This window comes from Ahaetulla prasina, chromosome 13 (genome assembly GCF_028640845.1).
Source record: "Ahaetulla prasina isolate Xishuangbanna chromosome 13, ASM2864084v1, whole genome shotgun sequence".
In the NCBI taxonomy this organism is placed as follows: domain Eukaryota; kingdom Metazoa; phylum Chordata; class Lepidosauria; order Squamata; family Colubridae; genus Ahaetulla; species Ahaetulla prasina.
The window spans coordinates 4,072,728-4,096,804 of NC_080551.1; the positions used below are offsets into that span (position 1 = coordinate 4,072,728).

Here is a 24,077-nt window from a genome sequence, read left to right on the forward strand (position 1 = left end):
CTTGTGGACTTCAACCCCCAGAATTCCTCAGCCAACTTTGCTGGCTGAGGACTCTGGGAGTTGAAGTCCAAAAGTCTTAAAGGGAACAAGGTTGGGGGACCCCTGTTCTATAGCATGGGTGTCCAAACTTGGTCACTTTAAGACCAGAATTCTGGGAGTTAAAGTTCACAAGTCTTAAAGTTGCCAAGTTTGGACACCCCTGTTCTATAGTAAAAAAACAAAAACAAAACCTACCCTTGTTCTGCACAGGGTGCCAACAAGCATTTTGGGGTTCAATGAAGTCAGCAACTGTCTTTAACAACATTAAAATGATACAGATTCTTGAAAGCCTCCAGTGATACAGACTAACAGAGTTGGAAGGGACCTTGTAGGTCATCCAGTCCAACCCCCCCTGCCCAAGCAGGAGACCCTACACCATTTCTGGCCAATGGCAGTCCTCTTCTTGAAAATGGCTTGAAATTTTGAAAGATCAGAATTCAAATGCTGAGAGGTTTCAATCCCCTCGTTCATAAGAGCCTGCAAGATTTCACTGCTCCTGTCTCAAAGCTCAGAAGAATACAGTTGGTCCTCAGCTTACGACCATAGTACAGATAGTCCTCGACTTACAACCATTCATTTAGGGATTGTTCAAAGTTACAAAGGGACTGGAAAAAAATGGAGATTTACGACCATTTTTCACACTTACGACCGTCGCAGCAGCTCCATGGTCACGTGACTTAGATTTGGACACCTGACAGCTGGTTTTTATTTACGACGGTCACAGTGTCTTGAGGTTACACGATTCCCTTATGCGACCTTCTGGTGAGCAAAGTCAATGGGGAAGCCAGGTTCACTTAACAATGGTATTCCTAATTTAACAACTGCATTGATCCGCTTAACAACGGTGGCAAGAAAATGTCGTAAAATGGGGCAAAACTCACTTAACAAATTTCTCACTTTGCAACATAAATTCTGGGCTCAATTGTGGTCACAGGTCAAGCAACTTACGACCTGTAGGTCAATTTCTATGCAACAGAAAGCCAGGCAGCACCAAAGGCTGTTGAAGCCCTCATTTCCACGTTCCATGCAACAGAACCCCAGAATTAAATTTTAAAAACCCGAATAAGCTAAATCTTACAAGATCTGAAATTTGAAAGCACAGCTGGTTCTTGCCCGAGAAGTATGTTTCCTATCCATGCACGTTTGTGGAGCATGAGGCAGAAGTGACATCCCACAAGTCACGACAAGCATTGTGATACCATGGTGGCTTCCAAACAGACCCCACCCCTCGCCATTGCTTAGAGGCCTTAATAATAATAATAATAATAATTTAATTTGTATACCGCCCTTCTCCCGAAGGACTCAGGGCGGTGAACAGGCAAATAAAATAATACAATATATTACAATAAAACACATTTTAAAAAAATTATTCAAAATAGCCTAAATTTAAAATACCATACAAAATATAAAAAATAAACCCCAATAAAATCCATATTTAAAAACCCTATTTAAGCCTAATAGACCTATCATTCCCCTGCGAATTGATCGGGCAGTATAAAACATTTATTTTTGTCCCTTCAAAATTGCTTCCCTGAGACACTAGCTATTGATTTCGTTTTCCTCGTTAATATTTATAAATGTTGTTGTTTATCATGAACATTAGGGATCTAATGTTTTTAGATTAGATTAGATGGATTAGAAATTCATAAAACAGCTGCTTCCACGTGTGCATGTTTGTGTGTTTGTGTGTGTGTGTGTGTGTGTGTGTGTGTGTGTGTGTGTGTGTGCACGCGCGTGTGCCAACCTCTTCACAGGTCCATCCATCTAGATTTTCAATATGTCTGTTGAATTGATCCTGCCTGACTTCCCCAACTTTTATTTAGTTTCTGAACCTCGGACTAAGATGTGAGGTTTCCTCGGGGGGGGGTTCGCAGACTGCAGTAAATCCCCTCGGCTGGGACAGTTTTAAAATTTCTGGTCTGTTTTTGTTAATGTTTAAAAACATGGAAATCCCACCAGCTTAGATTCAGAAATTGACGGGGGCAGAGGTGGGTTTCAGCAGGTTCTGACCAGTTCTGGAGAACCGGTAGCGGACATTTTGAGTAGTTTGGAGAACCGGTAGTAAAAATTCTGCCCCCATCTATTCCCTACCGCCCAAGTCCCAGCTGATTGGGAGGAAATGGGGATTTTGCAGTATCCTTCCCCTGCCATGTCCACAAAGCCACGCCCACAAAGCCACGCCCACAGAACCAGTAGTAAAAATTCTGACTGGCCCCGCCCCCATCTATTCTCTGCCTCCCGAGTCCCAGCTGATCGGGAGGAAATGGAGATTTTGCAGTATCCATCCCCTGGAGTGGGGAGGGAATGGAAATTTTACAGTATCCTTCCCCTGCCACGCCCACCAAACCACGCCCACCAAGCCATGCCCACAGAACCAGTAGTAAAATTTTTTGAAACTCACCACTGGATGGGGGATTGCAGTTACCCCACACCAGGGCCTGTCAAACTGGATATCTTGGAGGGCCAGATCAGCATTGTAGTTGTCCTCCGCAGGGCCAGCTGAGGAGACGGGATGGATGCCCTCCTGCAGCACCCTACTGGCCAAAACAGGGTGTGGGGGGGGCCACCAACAGCCCTCGTGCACCCTGTTTTTGACCTGGACAGCTTCCTAGGCACCTGCTGGCCAAAACAGGGCATGGGGGGGCTGTAGGCAGTCCGTGCATGTCCTGTTTTCACTAGCAGAGGCACCGCAGGCCAGTCCTTTGCGATTTCCAGGCCAGGCCCATGGGCTGGATCCCGCCCTTGGGCCTTGAGTTTGACATCCCTGCCACATACCATTCAAGGTTACAATGGCCCTGAAAATAAGTGACTTCTTGTTGTGACCAAGGCCCAAGTAGTGATGACTAAACACAATTCAGTCCTCAACAAACTTATTTTATTAAAACAGCTGAGAATTAATTCATTAATTCGCTTCGTCCAAAACAAAATTCTTAATAACCAGTCCCTCGGCCTTATCACCAACCTTTGATGTCTTTGGCAACCTGCCAAAGGCTTTTCTTGGCAAAACCCCCACAAAGTTCAAGAGACGCTGACAAGAAGCAATGGAATCAACGTTGCTTTTCTACAAAGAACCCAACGGCTCATTGCTGCTCTTTTAAGCCTTATAGGAGTGGCCAATCCTCTCCTGGCCTTACTCCCGAGTCGTCCTTTTTGCTTCAGCTGCTCTTGCCTTCTGGCAGCTCTTCTCCTGCATGCACTAGGAACAGGCTCCTCCTGCTCCTCTGCCTCTGCTGTCCGCCTCTGGAGGCTCCAGAGTCTGCGCATTGCTCCCAGATGGCCCTGGCCCCATCTGTGCCTCCGACGCAGAGCCCTCGTCCGGGCCTTCCCCTGACTCCAGGACTGGCCCATTGTCCTCCCCAGCCTCCTCACTGTCCGACTCCGCTGCCAGCTCCGCAGGCTGCTGATGGACCACAACACTTCTGGCCATTTTTCACACTGTTGTAACCTCCCTGCAGTCACATAATCAAAATTCATATGCTTGGCAACTGATTCACATTTATGACAATGACATTATCCTGGGATTGTGTGATCACCTTTTGGTGACCTTCAGAGAAGCAAAGTTGATGGAGAAGCCAGATTCACGTAACAGCCATGTTACTAACTTAACCCCTGCAGTGATTCACTTCACAAATGTGGCAAACAACGTCATAAAACGGGGCAAAACTCAATAACTGTCTTGCTGAGCAATGGATATCTTGGACTCCATTGTGATCGTAAGTTGAGGATTTTATAAGGTAACGGAGGGATCTCTTTTCTCAAATTTCAAATTTTTGAAAAATTGTTTCAATCAATCCAATGGAACAGAAGTTGCCTGTGGAAGTTGTGCGAGCTTCATCCCTGGAAGCTTTCAAGAAGAGCCATCTGTCAGAAATGGTGTAGGGTCTCCTGCTTGGGCAAGGGGTTGGACTAGATGGCCTGCAAGGTCCCTTTCAACTCTGTTATTCTATATTCAGTGGAATAGATTACCTTCAGAAGTGGTGGGAGCTTCATCCCTGGAAGCTTTCAAGAAAAGACTGGACTGCCATCTGTCAGAAATGATGTAGGGTCTCCTGCTTGAGTGGGGGGGTTGAACTAGATGACCTACAAGGTCCCTTCCAACTCTGTTTTTTATTTATTTATTTATTTACATTTATATCCCGCCCTTCTCCGAAGACTCAGGGCGACTTACAGTGTGTAAGGCAATTGTCTCATTCTATTTGTATATTTACAAAGTCAACTTATTGCCCCCCCAACAATCTGGGTCCTCATTTTACCTACCTTATAAAGGATGGAAGGCTGAGTCAACCTTGGGCCCGGTGGGACTTGAACCTGCAGTAATTGCAGGCTGCTGTGTTTTAATAACAGGCTTCTTACAGCCTGAGCTACCACGGCCCCTTAACTCTGTTAATCTGTTAAATCTGATTTAGAAGGAATCTGCCAAATTTGAAATGTTTTCCTTCTGCTTTTGGGGATTCTTTTAATTGGGGGGAGAAGATTACACACTTACCCTTTAAAACTGACCCTGGCCAGAATTGGTTTTATCTGCGGATCTCTTGGGCGAAAAATTTGCATGCCTGGCCCATCATGATTCAGTGGAATTTGTGTTAACCCATCCTCACATCCCACACATAAAGAGACGTGTACTCTTCCTATCTCTGGTCGGCTATACAGGTAATCCTTAACTTACGACCACAATTGAGCCCAAAATTTCTGTTGTTAAGGGAATTGCTGCATTCATTAAGTGAGTAACCCAGTTAAGTGAATCTAGCCTCCCCGCTGGCTTTGTTGTCAGAAGGCTGCAAAAGGGGATCACATAACCCCAGGACATGGCAACCGTCATAAGTATGAGTCAAACATCTGAATTCTGATCACGTGACCGGGGGGATACTGCCGCAGCCATAAGGGTGAACAACGGTCATAAGTCACTGACTATTTTTTAAGGTGCCGTTGTAACTTGGAAGGGTCACTAAGTGAACTGTTGTAAGTCGGGGACTTGCTACCTGTATTTCATATACCTTTGAAAGCAGTAGTGGGATTCAGCCAGTTCGCACCTATCCGGGAGAACCGGTTGTTAACTTTCTAAGTAGTTCAGAGAACTGGTTGTTGGAAGAAATCTCATTCTGTTTTTTTCCACTTTACAGGGCTAATCCTGTAAGGAAGGCAGGAAAGAAACATTCTGGTGTTTCTAGCCTAATCTTTATTGCCCTGCTTACAGAAACTGCCTCTCTGGTTAATCCTTATTACATTGTAACGGCTAAGGCAAAGCGCCCATCATTGTGAGTGATGTTGAGTTGGCCATGCCCACAGGGTCACATGACCACCGAGCCACACCTATCCAGCTGGTCATTTGGGCAGAGAACCGGTTGTTAAATTATTTGAGTCCCACCACTGTTTGAAAGCCTCCACTGGGATTTGGGAGGCTTCAACTTGTGACTGTCCGTTTTCTGGAACAGGGAAATCTTTTTTTTTAAAAAAACAAAAAACAAAATAGTCCTTCGGTGAGCAAGAGTGGTGATTTTCTTTGGGAATAAAGATCGGTTAATGTAAACAAAAGGTTTTGAAAGAAAACCTGTCTCTTTCTGAGCAATAAATATTGGCTACCTACATTTTGCCCTCGACACTGTCGATGGGAATCCGGCTGCATGATGGATGATTTGTGTATACCATGGAGCTACGGTGCTGTAACTTACAGAATTCTTTTGTGTCTCTTTCTATTCCGTCTGGGTTGCTGGCTGCCCTTCTCCTTTCCTCGCCACCAACCCGAGCAGCTGCGAAGAGACGTGTCCTCCAGGCAGCCACGGACTCCAGTGCGAACAGCGATGCCCCTGCCAGAATGGAGGAACCTGTCACCACATCACGGGAGAATGCACCTGTCCCCCGGGATGGATGGTGGGTAACGTTGGAGCCCCTCTACAACCGAGACGAGAGAAGAATTGTCGCTCAGTCAGGGTTGAACTGTGGGGTCCTTGGTGCTCTCTGAGCTCGGTGGCTTTTTGCAAGGGTTTCATTCGCAAAGTAGGTGACATCAATAGCACTGATGATGTTGCCTAGTACGGTAAGAAAACGTCTGCAAGAAAACTACCAAGCTCAGAGAGCACCGTTCCCCCACATACAAAACCATGAGCCTTATAATGTTTGTCAGAAGAGAAGAGAAGAGAAGAGAAGAGAGTAGGAGTAGGAGTAGGAGAGGAGAGGAGAGGAGAGGAGAGGAGAGGAGAGGAGAGAATAGAATAGAATAGAATAGAATAGAATAGAATAGAATAGAATAGAATAGAATAGAATAGAATAGAATAGAGCGGGAAGGGACCTTGGAGGTCTTCTAGTCCAGCCCCTGCTCAAGCAGGAGAACCTATACCATTTCATATAAGTGCCTGTCCAGTCTCTTCTTAAAAATCTCCAGTGATGGAGTGCCCACGATTTCTGGTGGCAAGCTATTCCACAGGTTAATTGTCCTCACTTTTAGGAAGTTTCTCCTTAATTCCAAGTTGCTTCTCTCTTTGATTCGTAATTGGGTGATTAAAATTTTTGCACAACTGCAGGATGCTTGTGAGAGAGATTCTGAATAGAACCTTTCTCAGACTCTGTTCAGAATCTGTCTCATCAGCATCTTGCAAAAAATTGTTATCATCCAATTGCCATCCACTCAGACAAACATTCGTGTGATATGCAATATGTGGCTATGTATAGGACTGAGATGGAAGGGACCTTGCAGGTCTTCTAGTCTAATCCCCCTGCTCAAGCAGGAGACCCTATACCAGAATTCTGGGAGTTGAAGTCCACAAGTCTTAAAGCTGCCAAGTTTAAGACAATAAATACCATATCATGCCAGACAAATGGCTGTCCAGTCTCTTCTTAAAAACTTCCAATGATGGAGCATTCAGAACTCCAGGAGGGTATAGATAGAATAGAATAGAATTTTTATTGGCCAAGTATGATTGGACACACAAGTAATTTGTCTTGGTACATATGCTCTCAGTGTACATAAAAGAAAAGATACCTTCATCAAGGTACAACACTTACAACACTTAATGATAGTCGTAGGGTACAAATTTAACCCTTAATGATACAACACTTAATGATAGTCATAGGCTACAATTAAGCATTCAGGAAACAATCAATATCAGTATAAATCGTAAGGATACAAGCAACAAAGTTACAGTCATAAGTGGAAGGAGATGGAAGGAGATCATAAGGTACAACACCTAATGATAATCATAGGGTACAAATAAGCAATCAGGAAACATCAATATAAATCGTAAGGATACAGGCAACAAAGTTACAGTCATACAGTCATAAGTGGAAGGAGATGGGTGATAGGAACGATGAGAAGATTAATAGTAGTGCAGATTTAGTAAATAATTTGACAGTGTTGAGGGAATTATTTGTTTAGCAGAGTGATGGCCTTCGGGAAAAAACTGTTCTTGCGTCTAGTTGTTCTGGTGTGCAGTGCTCTATAGCATCGTTTTGAGGGTAGGAGTTGAAACAGTTTATGTCCAGGATGTGAGGGGTCTGTAAATATTTTCACAGCCCTCTTTTTGACTCGTGCAGTATACAGGTCTTCAGTGGAAAGCAGGTGGATAGCAGTTGTTTTTTCTGCAGTTCTAATGATCCTCTGAGGTCTTTGTCCATTTTGTTGGGTTGCAGAACCAAACCAGACAGTTATAGAGGTGCAAATGATAGACTCAATAATTCCACTGTAAAACTGGATCGGCAGCTCCTTGGGCAGTTTTAGCTTTCCGAGTTGGCACAGAAAGAACATTCTTTGTTGTGCTTTTTTGATGACGTTTTTGATGTTAGCTGTCCATTTTAGATCCTGCGATATAATAGAACCTAGATTCACCTATTTATAAGAATCTCACCAAACTAAGTGCACTCTTTTGGGAACAACCAGATAAGGGTTTCACGAATGGTGAGGGGAGGTCTCCCAACTCTACCCTCCCCCCACAACACACACACACACACACACAAACTAGAGACTCCAGCACATCCAAGGATTTATTCCAAGGATTTATTTCTCTTTTCTTTCCTCCCGGGTGTAGTTTCCCCATTTCCTTGACTCATCTTCATCTAGTTTATTCGTTCCCCTTTTCTCTTTCTGGCTTCCCCTCCTCCTTTTTTTAAAATCTGTTCTTGTTGTTTTCGTGATTTTTCTCTACATGTGAGAAAAAAGACCACGCCAAGGGGAAAATCCATTAGTTTTATAAATTGAGCTCTTTATTTTATAGCCAATTAATTTTAATTAATAGTTATTAGTCCAATTAAAATACATTTATTTTATTTTTTTTTGTCCTGGCCCTGCCGGGTTTTTTTTAATCTTGTTTTTGACAGGTTTGCTTATGTGCATAGATATATTCGAACCCATGTACAAACCTGTCGGGATACACATTTATTGGGTTGGTGGGGCAGAAGGTATCTCTACAAAATCTGGTTTAAATTTTGAGGATGTCGTCTATTAGGATAAACAGGGTCTCTAGGCTGGATTCAAATATTGAGCTAGACCGAAGGGTGATCTATTGAACGAATATAACAATTGTGAGTTGTAAACCATATTTTAACGTACTCCCTGGACTCTCACTGTACTGCCACAAAAACAGCTAGGTATCTATGGTAACCATTTAGATACCTGTGCATTTTTAAAAAAATGCTTCTCTTCCCCCCCCCCCCCCCAAAGGGAGAAAACTGCCAAATGCCAGCCTGTTTCATTGTATTTGTTTCAAAAATGTTTGTGGGTTTTGCACAAGTCCACAGATTGAGGTGGCTTTAATAAATACTGATTACGCCTTTTGTTTTTTTATACCGTCTCTACACTGCCTTAACTTCTCCAAACTCAAGGCAGAGGAAATATGCCTCTCGCTCTCCACCCACTTAATCTCCCGTGGGATGGAGGCCTAAAGCAGAACAAGAGAGGTCTGGGTGTTTGAGAACAGGGCCAAAATGCTGACATTTCAAACTAATTAACTAAATTAAAGTAAAATAACTAACTGACTGACATTTCAGTTCTAAAAGCAGAGATGCTAAAATTCAGGATTGGCCTGGATACCCTTTTACTTTGGTAGATGGTTCTTCATTCCAGGTCAGAGTTCTGGGAAGACATCTTCATGCATGCTCAAAGGCAGACTCTCCTCCTCCTCCTCCTCCTTCTCCTCCTCCTCCTCCTTCTCCTTCTCCTTCTTCCTCTCCCTCTCCTCCTCCTCCTCCTCCACTTCCTCCTCCTCCTCCTCCTCCTCCTCCTCCTCCTTCTTCTCCTTCTCCTTCTTCCTCTCCTCCTCCTCCACCTCCTCTTCCTCCTCCTCCTCCTCCATCTTCCTCCTTTTTCTTCTCCTCCTCCTCCCCTCCTCTTCCTCCTCCTCTTCTTCTCCTTTTTCCTTTCTCCCTTCTCCCTCCCTCCTCCTCCTCTTCCTCCTCCTCCTCCTTCTTCCTCTCCTCCTCCTTCTCCTCCTCCCCCTTCTTCTCCTTCTCCTCCTCCTTCTTCTCCTTCTCCTTCTTCTTCCTCTCCTCCTCCTCCTCCTCCTCCTCCTCCGCTTTCTCCCTCTCCCTCTCCTCCTCCTCCTCCTTCTCCTTCTTCCTCTCCTTCTCCTCTCCTCCTCCTCCCCCTCCCCTCCCCCTCCTCCCATCCTCCTCCTCCCCCTCTCTTGTCTTGGGGAAAAGGAGCTTTGACACTGCTTCATTCTGGACTCAGGCCAAGGCCTAGCCAAGATCCATGTCCATTGCTTGACTGTGTGGAAATCATGAAAAGGATTTACTTTTGGTTTTAGCAAGAGGCATCCAGAAGGATCCCTCTGGATATCTTCCAAAGTGAAGTCCTCCTGAGGCCTTTTTTCAAAACTGAAAAATGACAGTGACAGAATAACAGAGTTGGAAGGGACCTTGGAGGTCTTCTAATCTTACCCCCTCCTCAAACAGGAGACCCTATACCATTCCAGACAAATGGTTATCCAACCTCTTCTTTAAAACTTCCAGTGTTGGAGCATTTACAACTTCTGGAGGCAAGTTGTTCCACTGATTAATTGTCCTAACTGTCAGGAAATTTCTCCTTAGTTCTAGGTTGCTTCTCTCCTTGGTTAGTTTCCCATCTGTTGCTTCTTGTCCTGCCTTCTGGTGCTTTGGAGAACAGCTTGACTCTCTCTTCTTTGTGGAAACTCCTGAGATATTGCAAGACTGCTATCATGTCTCCCCTGATCCTTCTTTTCATTAAACTAGCCATATCCAATTCCAGCAACCATTTTTTATATGTTTTAGCCTCAGTTCCCTAACTCAGTCTCATCAGAATTGGTGCACAGAGGATAAAGCATCTAATGCCCAAATCTGTCTGGAATCCCACAACATTTATTTATTTATTTATTTTATTTATTTATTTTGTCACAACAATATATGTAGGTATCATACAAAAAGATTATATAGTATATAAACACATATATGAGTAAATATAAGGAGGTATAAGCATATATATAGGAAGAAGAAAAGAAAAAAACAATAGGACAGGAACGGTAGGCACGTTTGTGCGCTTATGCACGCCCCTTATGGTCCTCTTAGGAATAAGTTCAGCAAATGACTTACAAATAAGTTCAGCAGAATCAAACTTGGAGAAGGTACGGCAAACAAGTCAATAAGTATGACCGTGCCATCAAAACTGATCGATGTGACCTGGACAGGGGATATTTATGAGAAAGATATGCTAATCCTGCTTGTGTTCCTACATGAATCTCAGAGGTAGCCTGTTTGTCATTGTGGACAGATCAAATCTGAGATTGAGAAGGAAATCGGAGTTAAAACTGAGACTCAGTTGTGAACTGCACTGGATAGTCCAGACCCCAAACCTGTTGCTTAACTTAATTTTAAAAATGTGAAATGACAAGGTTCCAGAAAAATCTCTTCTGCATAAAAAAAACCTCTGAAGCCATTGTCTTTCAAAGTTCTTTACTAGCATTAGAAAACTGGCACACGGATGATTGAAATTCCAAAACTGAAACTTCCGGATTCTTTTCCCAGTTATACAAACCCCAAGAGTCCCACCCACCCCTAACCCCTTTGCCCGTCACATGGTCCAACATTCTTCCACTTTATTCGAAACCTCTTCTTGCCACTCCTTCTGCAGATGCGAACACAATCCGACCTTGACCGCTTGAAGAATGTAACCATACCCATCACCCCCCCTTCTCCCCCTCAGGGGAGAAATGTGGCAGCGTCTGGAAACCTACGGCCTAGTATGGTTTTTGTTTTTTTTTTGCATTTATATCCCGCCCTTCTCCGAAGACTCAGGGCGGCTTACACTGTGTTAAGCAATAGTCTTCATCCATTTGTATATTATATACAAAGTCAACTTATTGCCCCCAACAATCTGGGTCCTCATTTTACCTACCTTATAAAGGATGGAAGGCTGAGTCAACCTTGGGCCTGGTGGGACTTGAACCTGCAGTAATTGCAAGCAGCTGCTGTTAATAACAGACTGCATTAGTCTGTTGAGCCACCAGAGGCTCAGTTTCCAGACCTGACATGAAATATGAGAAGGCTACAGCAGGGTTACTATTCAGCAGGTTCTGACAGGTTCTGGAGAACCGGTAGCAAAAATTTTGAGTAGTGCGGAGAACCAGCAGATGTCACCTCTGGCTGGCCCCAGAGTGGGCTGGAAATGGAGATTTTGCAGTATCCTTCCACAAGAAGTAGAGCGGGAATGGAGATTTTGCAAAATCCTTCCCCTGCCACGCCCACCAAGCCACAATACGCCCACAGAACCAGTCGTAAAAAAATTTGAATTCCACCCCTGGGCTAAAGGGTAGAGAGTAATCTCCGACTCAGAAATAAAAATAGAATAGAATGAACTGGAAGCGATTCTGGAGGTCTTCTAGGCCAACCCCCATTACAAGAGTTCATTTAGATCGAAGTTGTAACAAAAGCAATGAAAAAAGTGACTCATGACTGGTTTATGGCTTATGACCGTTGCAGCATCCCTACGGTCACGTGACCAAAATTCAGATGCTTAGCAACTGACTCATATTTATGACGGTTGTAGTGTCCCGGGGTCATAAGATCAGCTTTTGTGATTTCTGACGAGGAAAGTCAATGGGGAAGCCAGATTCACTTAAATAACCGTGTTCCTAACTTAACGGCTGCAGTGATTCACTTAACAGCTGAGGGAGAAAGGTCATAAAATGGGGCAAAACTCACTTAACAAACATTTCACTTAGTGACAGAAATGTTGGGCTCAATGACGGTCATAAGGATATACACAGGGACCCTCTTTTTTTTTTTAATTTATTTATTTATTTATTTATTTTACATTTATATCCCGCCCTTCTCCGAAGACTCAGGGCGGCTTACAGTGTGTAAGGCAATAGTCTCATTCTATTTGTATATTTACAAAGTCAACTTATTGCCCCCAACAATCTGGGTCCTCATTTTACCTACCTTATAAAGGATGGAAGGCTGAGTCAACCTTGGGCCTGGTGGGACTTGAACCTGCAGTAATTGCAAGCAGCTGCTGTTAATAACAGACTGCATTAGTCTGTTGAGCCACCAGAGGCTCAGTTTCCAGACCTGACATGAAATATGAGAAGGCTACAGCAGGGTTACTATTCAGCAGGTTCTGACAGGTTCTGGAGAACCGGTAGCAAAAATTTTGAGTAGTGCGGAGAACCAGCAGATGTCACCTCTGGCTGGCCCCAGAGTGGGCTGGAAATGGAGATTTTGCAGTATCCTTCCACAAGAAGTAGAGCGGGAATGGAGATTTTGCAAAATCCTTCCCCTGCCACGCCCACCAAGCCACAATACGCCCACAGAACCAGTCGTAAAAAAATTTGAATTCCACCCCTGGGCTAAAGGGTAGAGAGTAATCTCCGACTCAGAAATAAAAATAGAATAGAATGAACTGGAAGCGATTCTGGAGGTCTTCTAGGCCAACCCCCATTACAAGAGTTCATTTAGATCGAAGTTGTAACAAAAGCAATGAAAAAAGTGACTCATGACTGGTTTATGGCTTATGACCGTTGCAGCATCCCTACGGTCACGTGACCAAAATTCAGATGCTTAGCAACTGACTCATATTTATGACGGTTGTAGTGTCCCGGGGTCATAAGATCAGCTTTTGTGATTTCTGACGAGGAAAGTCAATGGGGAAGCCAGATTCACTTAAATAACCGTGTTCCTAACTTAACGGCTGCAGTGATTCACTTAACAGCTGAGGGAGAAAGGTCATAAAATGGGGCAAAACTCACTTAACAAACATTTCACTTAGTGACAGAAATGTTGGGCTCAATGACGGTCATAAGGATATACACAGGGACCCTCTTTTTTTTTTTAATTTATTTATTTATTTATTTATTTTACATTTATATCCCGCCCTTCTCCGAAGACTCAGGGCGGCTTACAGTGTGTAAGGCAATAGTCTCATTCTATTTGTATATTTACAAAGTCAACTTATTGCCCCCCCAAAAATCTGGGTCCTCATTTTACCTACCTTATAAAGGATGGAAGGCTGAGTCAACCTTGGGCCGGGCTTGAACCTGCAGTAATTGCAGGCTACTGTGTTCTAATAACAGGCTTCTTAATAGCCTGAGCTATCCCGGCCCCTCTGTATCCGTCCTTCCTTAAACTCGCTGGAGAAAATGCAGAATTTATGTGCAGTAACGCAACTTGGAGGTATAAATCTTTCTATTCCCCACCATCCAGTCAGAGCTGAAGAAGCTTCTTGGATGAGAAGCGAAATGTCTTCAAAAGAAAAAAACAACAAGAAAGTCCAGTTGCCTCTTGAAAAAAGCACCTTTGGGGCCTCTGGTGGCTCAGACTGCTAAGACAGTCTGTTATTAACAGCAGCTGCTTGCAATTACTGCAGGTTCTAGTCCCACCAGGCCCAAGGTTGACTCAGCCTTCCATCCTTTATAAGATAGGTAAAATGAGGACCCAGATTGTTGGGGGCAATAAGTTGACTTTGTATATAAATATACAAATAGAATGAGACTATTGCCTTATACAATGTAAGCCGCCCTGAGTCTTCGGAGAAGGGCGGGATATAAATGCAAATTAAAAAAAAAACAAAAAACCCGTGACCTGGATGACGGAGAATCTCTGTAGACTCTACAATTTGGGATGAACATCCTTTGAATGGTGTGAGAGTATAAATGGATTTCCAGAGGAAAAAAATTGCAGACTACAGGAACCATTTGCACCACTCAGGTGACCCTGAGGACACAGACAAACCTGCAAGTGGCCTCAACGACCCTCTAAAAGGATGCAAAGGACCAGCTCTCTGCAAGGAATATAAATCCTTCCATTCTCCACCACCCAGTCAGAGCTGAAGAAGCTTCTTGGATGAGAAGCGAAACATCTTCAAAGAAAAATAAGAAAGTCCAGTTGCCTCCTGAAAAAGCACCTTTGAGACAACCACGACCTGGATGATAGAGAATCTCTACAGACTTTTTATCTATACAATTTGGGATGAACATCCTTGGAATGGTGTGGGAGGCAGAATGGATTTCCAGAGGGGGGGAAAAATTGCAGACTACAGGAATCATTGGGACCACTCAGGTGACCCTGAGGACACAGACAAACCTCCAAGTGGCCTCAATGACAAAGAATGCAAATGACCAGCTGTCTGCAAGCTGCAAGGAGCATCAATCCTTCCATGCCTCACCATCCAGTCAGAGCCGAAGAAGGTTCTTGGATGAGAAGCGAAACATCTCCAAAAGCAAAAAGCAAGGAAGTCCAGTTGCCTCTTTTTTTTTTATTTTGCATTTATATCCCGCCCTTCTCCGAAGACTCAGGGAGGCTTACACTGTGTTAAGCAATAGTCTTCATCCATTTGTATATTATATACAAAGTCAACTTTTATTGCCCCCAACAATCTGGGTCCTCATTTTACCTACCTTATAAAGGATGGAAGGCTGAGTCAACCTTGGGCCTGGTGGGGCTTGAACCTGCAGTAATTGCAAGCAGCTGCTGTTAATAACAGACTGTATTAGTCTGTTGAGCCACCAGAGGCCTCTTGAAAAAAGCAACTTTGGGACAAAACTTGGAAGCGCCCTTTCTTGACTAAAGGGAAAATATAAAATGCTCCCCCTTGTATAGAGATTTAAGCATACAGTATCATCACACTGACTCCCAGCAGTGACTGAGGGCTCTTTCCAAACAATGCATTTATTCCTCGCCTTTCATTCTACGTGTCAAGAATCTTGTATTTTATTTTATTTTTTTATTTTTTTATTATTTTTTTATTTTTATTTTTATTTTTTTAAAGAAAAGCATCTAAATCTGTATCAATAACGTGATAATTAACTCCCTCTGGGTTTGCCAAAAGGCTTCCTTCAGTCCTGCTATGCCCTCTGGCATTATTCCATCGTTCGACAATTAGACCCTTGGCGAATGCTGTTTTTGCAAACGAGAAAGAAAAGCAAAAGCCAGAGTCTGGTGAGAGCCTTTATCTGTTTATTCCCGGGGAAGGCCACAAAAATGATGTGGGAGCTGTGAATTAAGGAAGGAAATGGAGGAACGGTTGTTCTTGTCAGGCCTCTGTCAGATGGGTCTAGGAAGCTTAGAGCATAAGACAGAGAACCTGTAGGGCTGGAAGGGACCTTGGAAGTCTTCTAGTCCAGGGGTCTCCAACCTTGGCAACTTTAAGACTTGTGGACTTCAACTCCCAGAGTTCCTCAGCCAGCTTTGCTGGCTGAGGAACTCTGGGAGTTGAAGTCCACAAGTCTTAAAGTTGCCAAGGTTGGAGACCTCTGTCTTAAAGGATGCTGGCTGCGGGATCCTGGGAGTTGGTGCACATATCAACTCCTAGAATTCCCAGCCAACATCCTTTAAGATATGTGCACCAACTCCCAGAATTCCCCAGCCAGCATCCTTTATGACACGGGTCTCCAACCTTGGCAACTTTAAGACTTGTGGAACTCTGGGAGTTGGTCCACAAAGTTTAAAGTTGGCAAGGTTGGAGAGCCCTGTCTTAAAGGATGCTGGCTGCGAGATTCTGGGAGTTGGTGCACATATCAACTCCTAGAATTCCCAGCCAACATCCTTTAAGACAGGGATCTCCAAACTTGGAAACTTTAAGACTTGTGGACTTCAACTCCCAGAGTTCCTCAGCCAGCTTTGCTGGCTGAGGAACTCTGGGAGTTGAAGTCCACAAGTCTTAAAGTTGCCAAGGTTGAGACCTCTGTCTTAAAGGATGCTGGCTGCGGGATCCTGGGAGTTGGTGCACATATCAACTCCTAGAATTCCCAGCCAACATCCTTTAAGATATGTGCACCAACTCCCAGAATTCCCCAGCCAGCATCCTTTATGACACGGGTCTCCAATCTTGGCAACTTTAAGACTTGTGGAACTCTGGGAGTTGGTCCACAAAGTTTAAAGTTGGCAAGGTTGGAGAGCCCTGTCTTAAAGGATGCTGGCTGCGAGATTCTGGGAGTTGGTGCACATATCAACTCCTAGAATTCCCAGCCAACATCCTTTAAGACAGGGGTCTCCAACCTTGGAAACTTTAAGACTTGTGGAACTCTAGGAGTTGAAGTCCACAAGGTTTAAAGTTGGCAAGGTTGGAGACCCCTGGGCTAGTCCAACCCCTTCCAGACAAGTCTCCACTAATGGCGCACCCACCACTTCTGAAGGCAAAGGCGTTTCACTGGTTCATTATTTTCACCATTAGGAAATTTCTCCTTGGTTCTAGGCTGGTTTTCTTCTTAACTAATTTCCATCCATTGCTAAGGGATCTTAGAGGTCTTCCAGTCGAACCCACTGCTCAAGCAGGAGACCCTATACCGGGGGTGTCAAACTCGATTTTATCGAGGGCCGCATCAGGGTTGTGTTTGACCTCGGGGGAGGGGCAGGGGGGCATTGCCAGCTCAACGTCACTTGTGTTGGGGGTGCCTATGGTGACCCGAGCACTCAGCCAGCAAAAACAGGCTCCCAAGCTCGGTTTTTGGCTGCAACAGCCTCCTGCAACTCTCTGCCAGCGAAAATGGACCTTGGGAGGGATACTTGCAGCCCTCCTGAGCTCCATTTTTCCTGGCAAAGACCAGTCCCTTGCTTTTTCCAGGGTGGCTCCGCAGGCCAGATCCAAGTACCCCATGTGCTGGATCTGGCCTCCAGGCCTTGAGTTTGACACCCTTGCCCTATACCTTTCTGGTCTCTTCTTGAAAAATTCCAGTGATGGAGTATTCACAAGTTCTGGAGGCAAGCCATTCCACTGGTTAATATTTCTCACTGATAGAAAACTTCTCCTTAGTTCTAGATTGGTTCTCTCTTTGATTAGTTTCCTTTCATTGCTTCTTCCCTTCCCTTCTGCTGCTTTGGAAAATAGGTTGACCCCAGGGGTAAAATCTAGCAGGTTCTGACAGGTTCTGGAGAACCGGTAGCGGAAAGTTTGAGCAGTTCAGAGAACTGGCAAATACCAAGACAAATTCCTTGTGTGTCCAATCACACCTGGCCAAAAAAAAATTCTATTCTATTCTATTCTAATACCACCTCTGGCTAGCCCCAGAGTGGGGTGAGAATGGAGATTTTGCAATTTCCTTCCCCCAGGAGTGGGGTGAGAATGGAGATTTTGCAGTATCCTTCCCCTGCCATACCCACCAAGCCACACCAACCAAGCCACCAAGCCACGCCCACAGAACCGGTAGTAAAAAATTGGGATTTCACCACTGGTTGACCCCCCCCCTTCTTTGTGGCAGCCTCTCAAATATTGGAACACCATTATCAAGTCACCCCTAGTTTTTTTTTTTCAGTAGACTAGACATACCTAATTCCTGCAGCTGTTCTTCGTATGTTTTATCCTCCAGCCCCCTCATCATGCTCTTCTCTGCACTTGTTCTGTCACCCTTTGCCTCCGTCCGAGTGATGGCTTAATTAGCCGGCACTAGCAGCTCTGGCAGCAAAATAGAAAGCGTCTGCCAAGTCTCTCTGTTATCTCCCTCGACGCCGATGAGTCACCCAGGAACAAACTTCAGCTCTTAGTTAATCAGTTGATTTGCCTGCTACGAAGAGGCACAGCAGCTCTTGCTGCTTTTATATCCTGTGGGGTGTGGCTCCATGACTCAGCACTTCCTAGGCCTGCCCCACCCCTGCTTCTGTTGTTCCCGCCTCTCCTGCCTACGAAACCTAGGGTCCAGCCAGGCCTGATTGCCATTAGCCGGGTCTGGAGGTGTGGCCTGGGGGGGAAAGAGTCAGGGGATGGAGGCCTCATTATCTCTTCCACCTGGCCTGCCTCTGGCTCCTGGAGCTGAGCCAGGGAAGCCGGTGCTCCCGAGGTAAGTCCTGATGGCCCTTCCCCCTCACTTTCCAAGTCATTTTCTGGCAGGAGGCCCGGCTCGGGGGGCGCAGACACAACAGCACCCTTTCCAGAGTCTCTACATCTTTTTTAATATTGTGGTGACGAAAACTGGATGCAAGTAAAACAAGCAGGGTTTTTTTGTTTTTTTGTTTTACTTTTCACAATCTTCCTTGGCGAGAAGTAATAAAAATAATATGCAATCTTATTAACTGCAGTGAATACATTATTATTTTGCAGAAGTGTCATAACCCACACTGCTTGGAGAAATGCATCACCTGGATAGCATCCAAAACAGCTAAATGCAATACGTAAACAAAACTAAAAAGCTGAATACAGAACCCGGCATGAATGAAACCGCTCTAGCCTCTGGCCTCTTTTTTAGTGGCACGACCTGAACGTTGGTGCCAAGCTGATGTGCGATGCATCTGTGGCACAGCGCTGCGATTTGCGCTAGTTCTACATCACACCGAAAAAGAGACTACAACATAACCTGCAGGCTTGAATCAATACAACATAATTGCTGCAGGGTTAAAAACACCCTGCAGAAAATAGGAAAACCAAAATTAATAGGGTAACTGCAAAAATTCTCTTCTGCCAACAAGCCCTGGCGAGCCATAAGTATTTCACCTACATTGATAGAGAGTAGAATCCTTCGAAGGATGCTGGGAAGTTTCTTAAAAATCATATTTGAGGTTGCTTTCTCCCCTGGGACAAAGCCGAGTTTTGGAGTGCCTGCATGGGAAGGAGTTGAATTTCTAAGTAAAAGTACTGTGCTTACAAATACAGAGTTTGTGAGTTTAAGAGAGCCTCTCCGGGGCTTTCATAAAAAAAAAAGAAAGAAAGAAAAAAGAGAAAACTTCAGCTGGCTATAACACAAGTGAGACTTTTTTTTCTTTCGCTGGATTTTGAAAATCTTGGAATTTGGCTTCTGGCTGCAGCCAACTGGAATGTACGCGCAGAAAAGACCTGGAGGCTGGGAGTTTGTGCTCCGCAGAATATCGATCTTGGACTTCAGAGATTTTGCTTTCTTGTTTAGGGTCTTTTTTTTTTTTTTGTTTACATTTATACCCCGCCCTTCTCCGAAGACTCAGGGCGGCTTACAATGTATAAGGCAATAGTCTCATTCTATTTGTATATTTGTATATTTTTTACAAAGTCAACTTATTGCCCCCCCAACAATCTGGGTCCTCATTTTACCTACCTTATAAAGGGTGGAAGGCTGAGTCAACCTTGGGCCGGGCTCGAACCTGCAGTAATTGCAGGCTTTGTGTTCTAATAACAGGCTTCTCTATTGCCTGAGCTATCCCGGCCCTTTATATCCCTCCCTTCTCCAAAGACTCAGGGCGGCTTACACTGTGTCAAGCAATAGTCTTCATCCATTTGTATATTATATACAAAGTCAACTTTATTGCCCCCAACAATCTGGGTCCTCATTTTACCTACCTTATAAAGGGTGGAAGGCTGAGTCAACCTTGGGCCGGGCTCGAACCTGCAGTAATTGCAGGCTTTGTGTTCTAATAACAGGCTTCTCTATTGCCTGAGCTATCCCGGCCCTTTATATCCCTCCCTTCTCCAAAGACTCAGGGCGGCTTACATTGTGTCAAGCAATAGTCTTCATCCATTTGTATATTATATACAAAGTCAACTTTATTGCCCCCAACAATCTGGGTCCTCATTTTACCTACCTTATAAAGGGTGGAAGGCTGAGTCAACCTTGGGCCGGGCTCGAACCTGCAGTAATTGCAGGCTTTGTGTTCTAATAACAGGCTTCTCTATTGCCTGAGCTATCCCGGCCCCTCTCTTTTGAGGAGAAAGATGCAATATACAATTTCATAGCTTAAAATAAACTTTATAACAATAGCACTTAGACTTATATACCACTTCACAGTACTTTTACAGCCCTCATCTTGGAGGATAATGTAATAATGTATATAATTTTTACAAGATGTCCTATATTCTGAGATGTGAGGGGTTCAGATTTTCCATCACAGAACATCCCGTTTTGAAGACAGCCGCCATCTTGTCCACTTGACTCTCATTTCTTAATTAATTAGAATTAATTAGAATCTATTATTCTAATTAATCTATTATTCTAATTAAGATTAGAATTTGACAATCTGGGTCTTTGTTTTACTGACCTCAGAAGGCTGGAAGGCTGAGCCAAGCTTGAGCCGGTCAGGATCGAACTCCTGGCAGTGGGCAGAGTCAGCCTGCAATACTGCATTCTAACTACCGCGCCACCCAGGTAGACAGCCAGATACCAATAGCACTAGCTCTGACTTATATAGCAATAACATTTAGACTTATATACCGCTTTATAGTGCTTGACAGCCCTCTCTAAGCGGTTTACAGAATCAGCCTGTTGCCCCCAACAATCTGGATCCTCGTTTTACCGACTTCAGGAAGGATGGAAGGCTGAGCCAACCTTGAGCTGGTCAGGATTGAACACTTGGCAGTGGGCAGAGTTAGCCTGCAATACTGCATTCTATCCACTGCGCCCCCATGGCTCAGTGGTGTATTTGAAGAAACATTCGTGCAAGTCATACATAACTTTATGTTATTAATGAACATCAGGTTCATTTTGATTTTACTGGGGACCCAAAATTATAGCTGCCTTATGATGATCTTAGAGAACATCCAAAATACGATAATTTAAACCTGGTCATTTATACCTCAAGTAAAAATTTTGGATTAATTTGGGGATTCATTTCATTATTTTTCTGATGGTGTTTGGTATTCTCAGGAGTCTTCTCCAATACCAAAGTTCAAAAGCATCAATAATATATTTCTCTCCTGCTTCTTCAAAGTCCCCCTAATGAACTGGGGTTTTTAGATTCTGATTTATTTCTCCCTACCACCTAGAGGCTAAAACATATGAAGAATGGTTGCAGGGATTGGGTACATCTAGTCTAATGAAAAGAAGGACTAGGGATGATTTGATAGCAGTCTTCCAGTATTGGAGGGGCTGCCACAAAGAAGAGGGAGTCATGCTACCCTCCAAAGCACCAGAAGGCAGGACAAGAAGCAATGGATGATGGAAACTAATCAAGGAAAAAACCCTACCTGGAATTAAGGAGAATTTTTCTGTCAGTGAGAAAAATTAACCAATGGAATGGCTCGCCTCCAGAAGTTGGGAGTGGAGGTTTTCAAGAAGATACCAGACAGCAATTTGTCTGGAATGGTAAAGGCAGGGGGTGAAATGCTACTGTTTCAGACCAGTTTTCCCAAACTGGTACTAAAAATCCTACCAGTTTGGGTGAACCTGTATTTCCGACGATCAGCTGGGTGAAAATCAGCTGTGACGCACAATTTATATTAGCTAGAACCGTCTGATTTCCTGCTTTCTAGCTAATCTAAGTCACGTGGCACAGTGGATCCCCCCCCCACTGTTCTACTTACCTTTGCAGACTCAGAAGGCTTCAAAATGTTCCTTTTTTAGCTCTGCGCGGGCATGCCTCAGGTACTCACGTGTTCTTCTTCTTCTTATTATTATTATTTATTCGATTTTTATACCGCCCTTCTCCCGAAGGACTCAGGGTGGTGTACAGCCAGGGTAAAACAAACGGTACAATATACAATTAAAATATAGATTAAAAAACTTATTCTATAGTTGGCCTAAAAACTTTAAAATATATAAAACTAAAAAACCCCTTAAAATTAATAATAAAAATTTAAAACCAATAAAATTTAAGCCAGCCCAGCGCAAATAAATAGATGTGTTTTCAATTCGCGGCGGAAGGTCCGAAGATCAGGTATTTGGCGTAAACCCGGGGGAAGTTCGTTCCAGAGGGTGGGAGCCCCCACAGAGAAGGATCTTCCCCTGGGGGCCTCCAGCCGACATTGCTTGGCGGACGGCACCCTGAGAAGTCCCTCTCTGTGAGAGCGCACGGGTCGGTGGGAGGCATGAGGTAACAGTAGGCGGTCCCGTAAGTACCCAGGCCCTAAGCCATGGAGCACTTTAAAGGTAGTAACCAAAACCTTAAAGTGCACCCGGGAGACCACAGGTAGCCAGTGCAGTCTGCGCAGGAGCGGTGTTACACGGGAGCTACGCGAAGCTCCCTCTATCACCCGCGCAGCTGCATTCTGGACTAACTGCAGCCTCCGGGCGCACCTCAAGGGGAGCCCCATGTAGAGAGCATTACAATAATCCAAGCGAGAGGTAACGAGCGCATGAGTGACTGTGCACAGGGCATCCCGATCAAGGAAGGGGCGCAACTGCCAAACCAGGCAAACCTGGTGGAAGGCCCTCCTGGAGACGGCCGTCAAATGATCTTCAAACAACAGCCGTTCATCCAGGAGGACACCTAAGTTGTGCACCCTATCCTTTGGGGCCAATAACTCGCCTCCTTAGTGCATGCTCAATAGCAGATTCACAGAACCAGTGGCAGACTTCAGAGGATTTCACTGCTGGGTATAGGGTCTCCTGCTTGAGCAGGGGGTTGGAATGGAAGACCTCTAAGGTCCCTTCCAACTTTGTCACTCTGTATTCTGTACCTGTGCCTACAGATCCCACTACTGCTCCTGAGAGATGAACTTTGGAATGTGGCTTTCTCAATATTTAAGAAAATTTGTACGGCCAACCACTCCTCTCAGTGAGTTACAAAAATAGGAATCTTGTCTTCTTTGAAACAGAACGAGGAAGTGTGTTTATTATCAGGTTAAATAAAGGGCTGGCATTTCTGGATATGAACAAATTAATCCAAAATGAGGTTCTGTACTGCAGGTCACCATTGCAAAATCCAGCTGTTTATGAGATAAGCAGTGGTGTCCCTCTTTTGCAGAGCTTCTGGGCCACCATCTTAGGACCAAGAAAAGATTTTGGTGTGCTTCTTACTGTATTTTAACAACAAAAGCCACAGTCTCTTCTTGACGACTGACTTTCTGAAGGATCTTGAAGAATAAGATCTAGTCATTGATCGGGTTCAGGCAACAAACTTAAAATGGTTATTTAAGTAATCCATTTTCTCAACTTCTAGGGTTACATCGATGGTTGAGTATTGAATGAAGCTAATCCGTGTTCTGGATTCGTGCTGTACATTGATGCATAAATTAGATGGTCTGGGTTTACATTCTACACTAAATCAGGAATCTCCAACATTGGCAACTTTAAAACCTGTGGATTTCAACTCCCAGAATTCCCCAGTCAGCATAGGTAGCTGATGAATTCTGGGAGTTGAAGGTCCACAAGTGTTAAAGTTACCAAGGTTGGTTACCCTGCACTAAAGTCAGTAAGGGGCACACGCATGCCTACCGTCCCTGTCCTAATATTCCTTTTTACATACTCTTTTCATGTATCCAAATTATGTTTATACTTTTACCTGTTATCTTATATATGATTGATAAAAATAAATAAATAAATAAATAAAAATAAATCATAGAAAAACTAAACTAGGTTAATATATGTTGCATGCTATTATGCCTTAACTCTGGTTAAGGCATAATAGCCTCTGGTGGCTCAGACTGCTAAGACAGTCTGTTATTAACAGCAGCTGCTTGCAATTACTGCAGGTTCAAGTCCCACCAGGCCCAAGGTTGACTCAGCCTTCCATCCTTTATAAGGTAGGTAAAATGAGGACCCAGATTGTTGGGGGCAATAAAAGTTGACTTTGTATATAATATACAAATGGATGAAGACTATTGCTTGACACAATGTAAGCCGCCCTGAGTCTTCGGAGAAGGGCGGGATATAAATTTGAATTAAAAAAAAACCTGTCCTGATTAAACATATTAAATAATCCCAAATTTCTGGAATTTTTTTCACTTTTATCAGCCCAGAGATTAGTCAATATGTCCTTTCTCTTCT

At 44.1% G+C, this 24,077-nt stretch overlaps 1 protein-coding gene across 1 annotated transcript in view; it reads left to right on the plus strand.

Moving 5' to 3' along the window:
* The window catches only part of MEGF11 (multiple EGF like domains 11), a 590,966-nt gene that overhangs the window by 280,293 nt on the left and 286,596 nt on the right, over positions 1–24,077 (plus strand). The window contains exon 5 of the mRNA XM_058156456.1: positions 5,787–5,907. Within this exon, the coding sequence (XP_058012439.1) occupies positions 5,787–5,907 (121 nt within the window). The remainder of the gene's footprint in view (positions 1–5,786; positions 5,908–24,077) is intronic.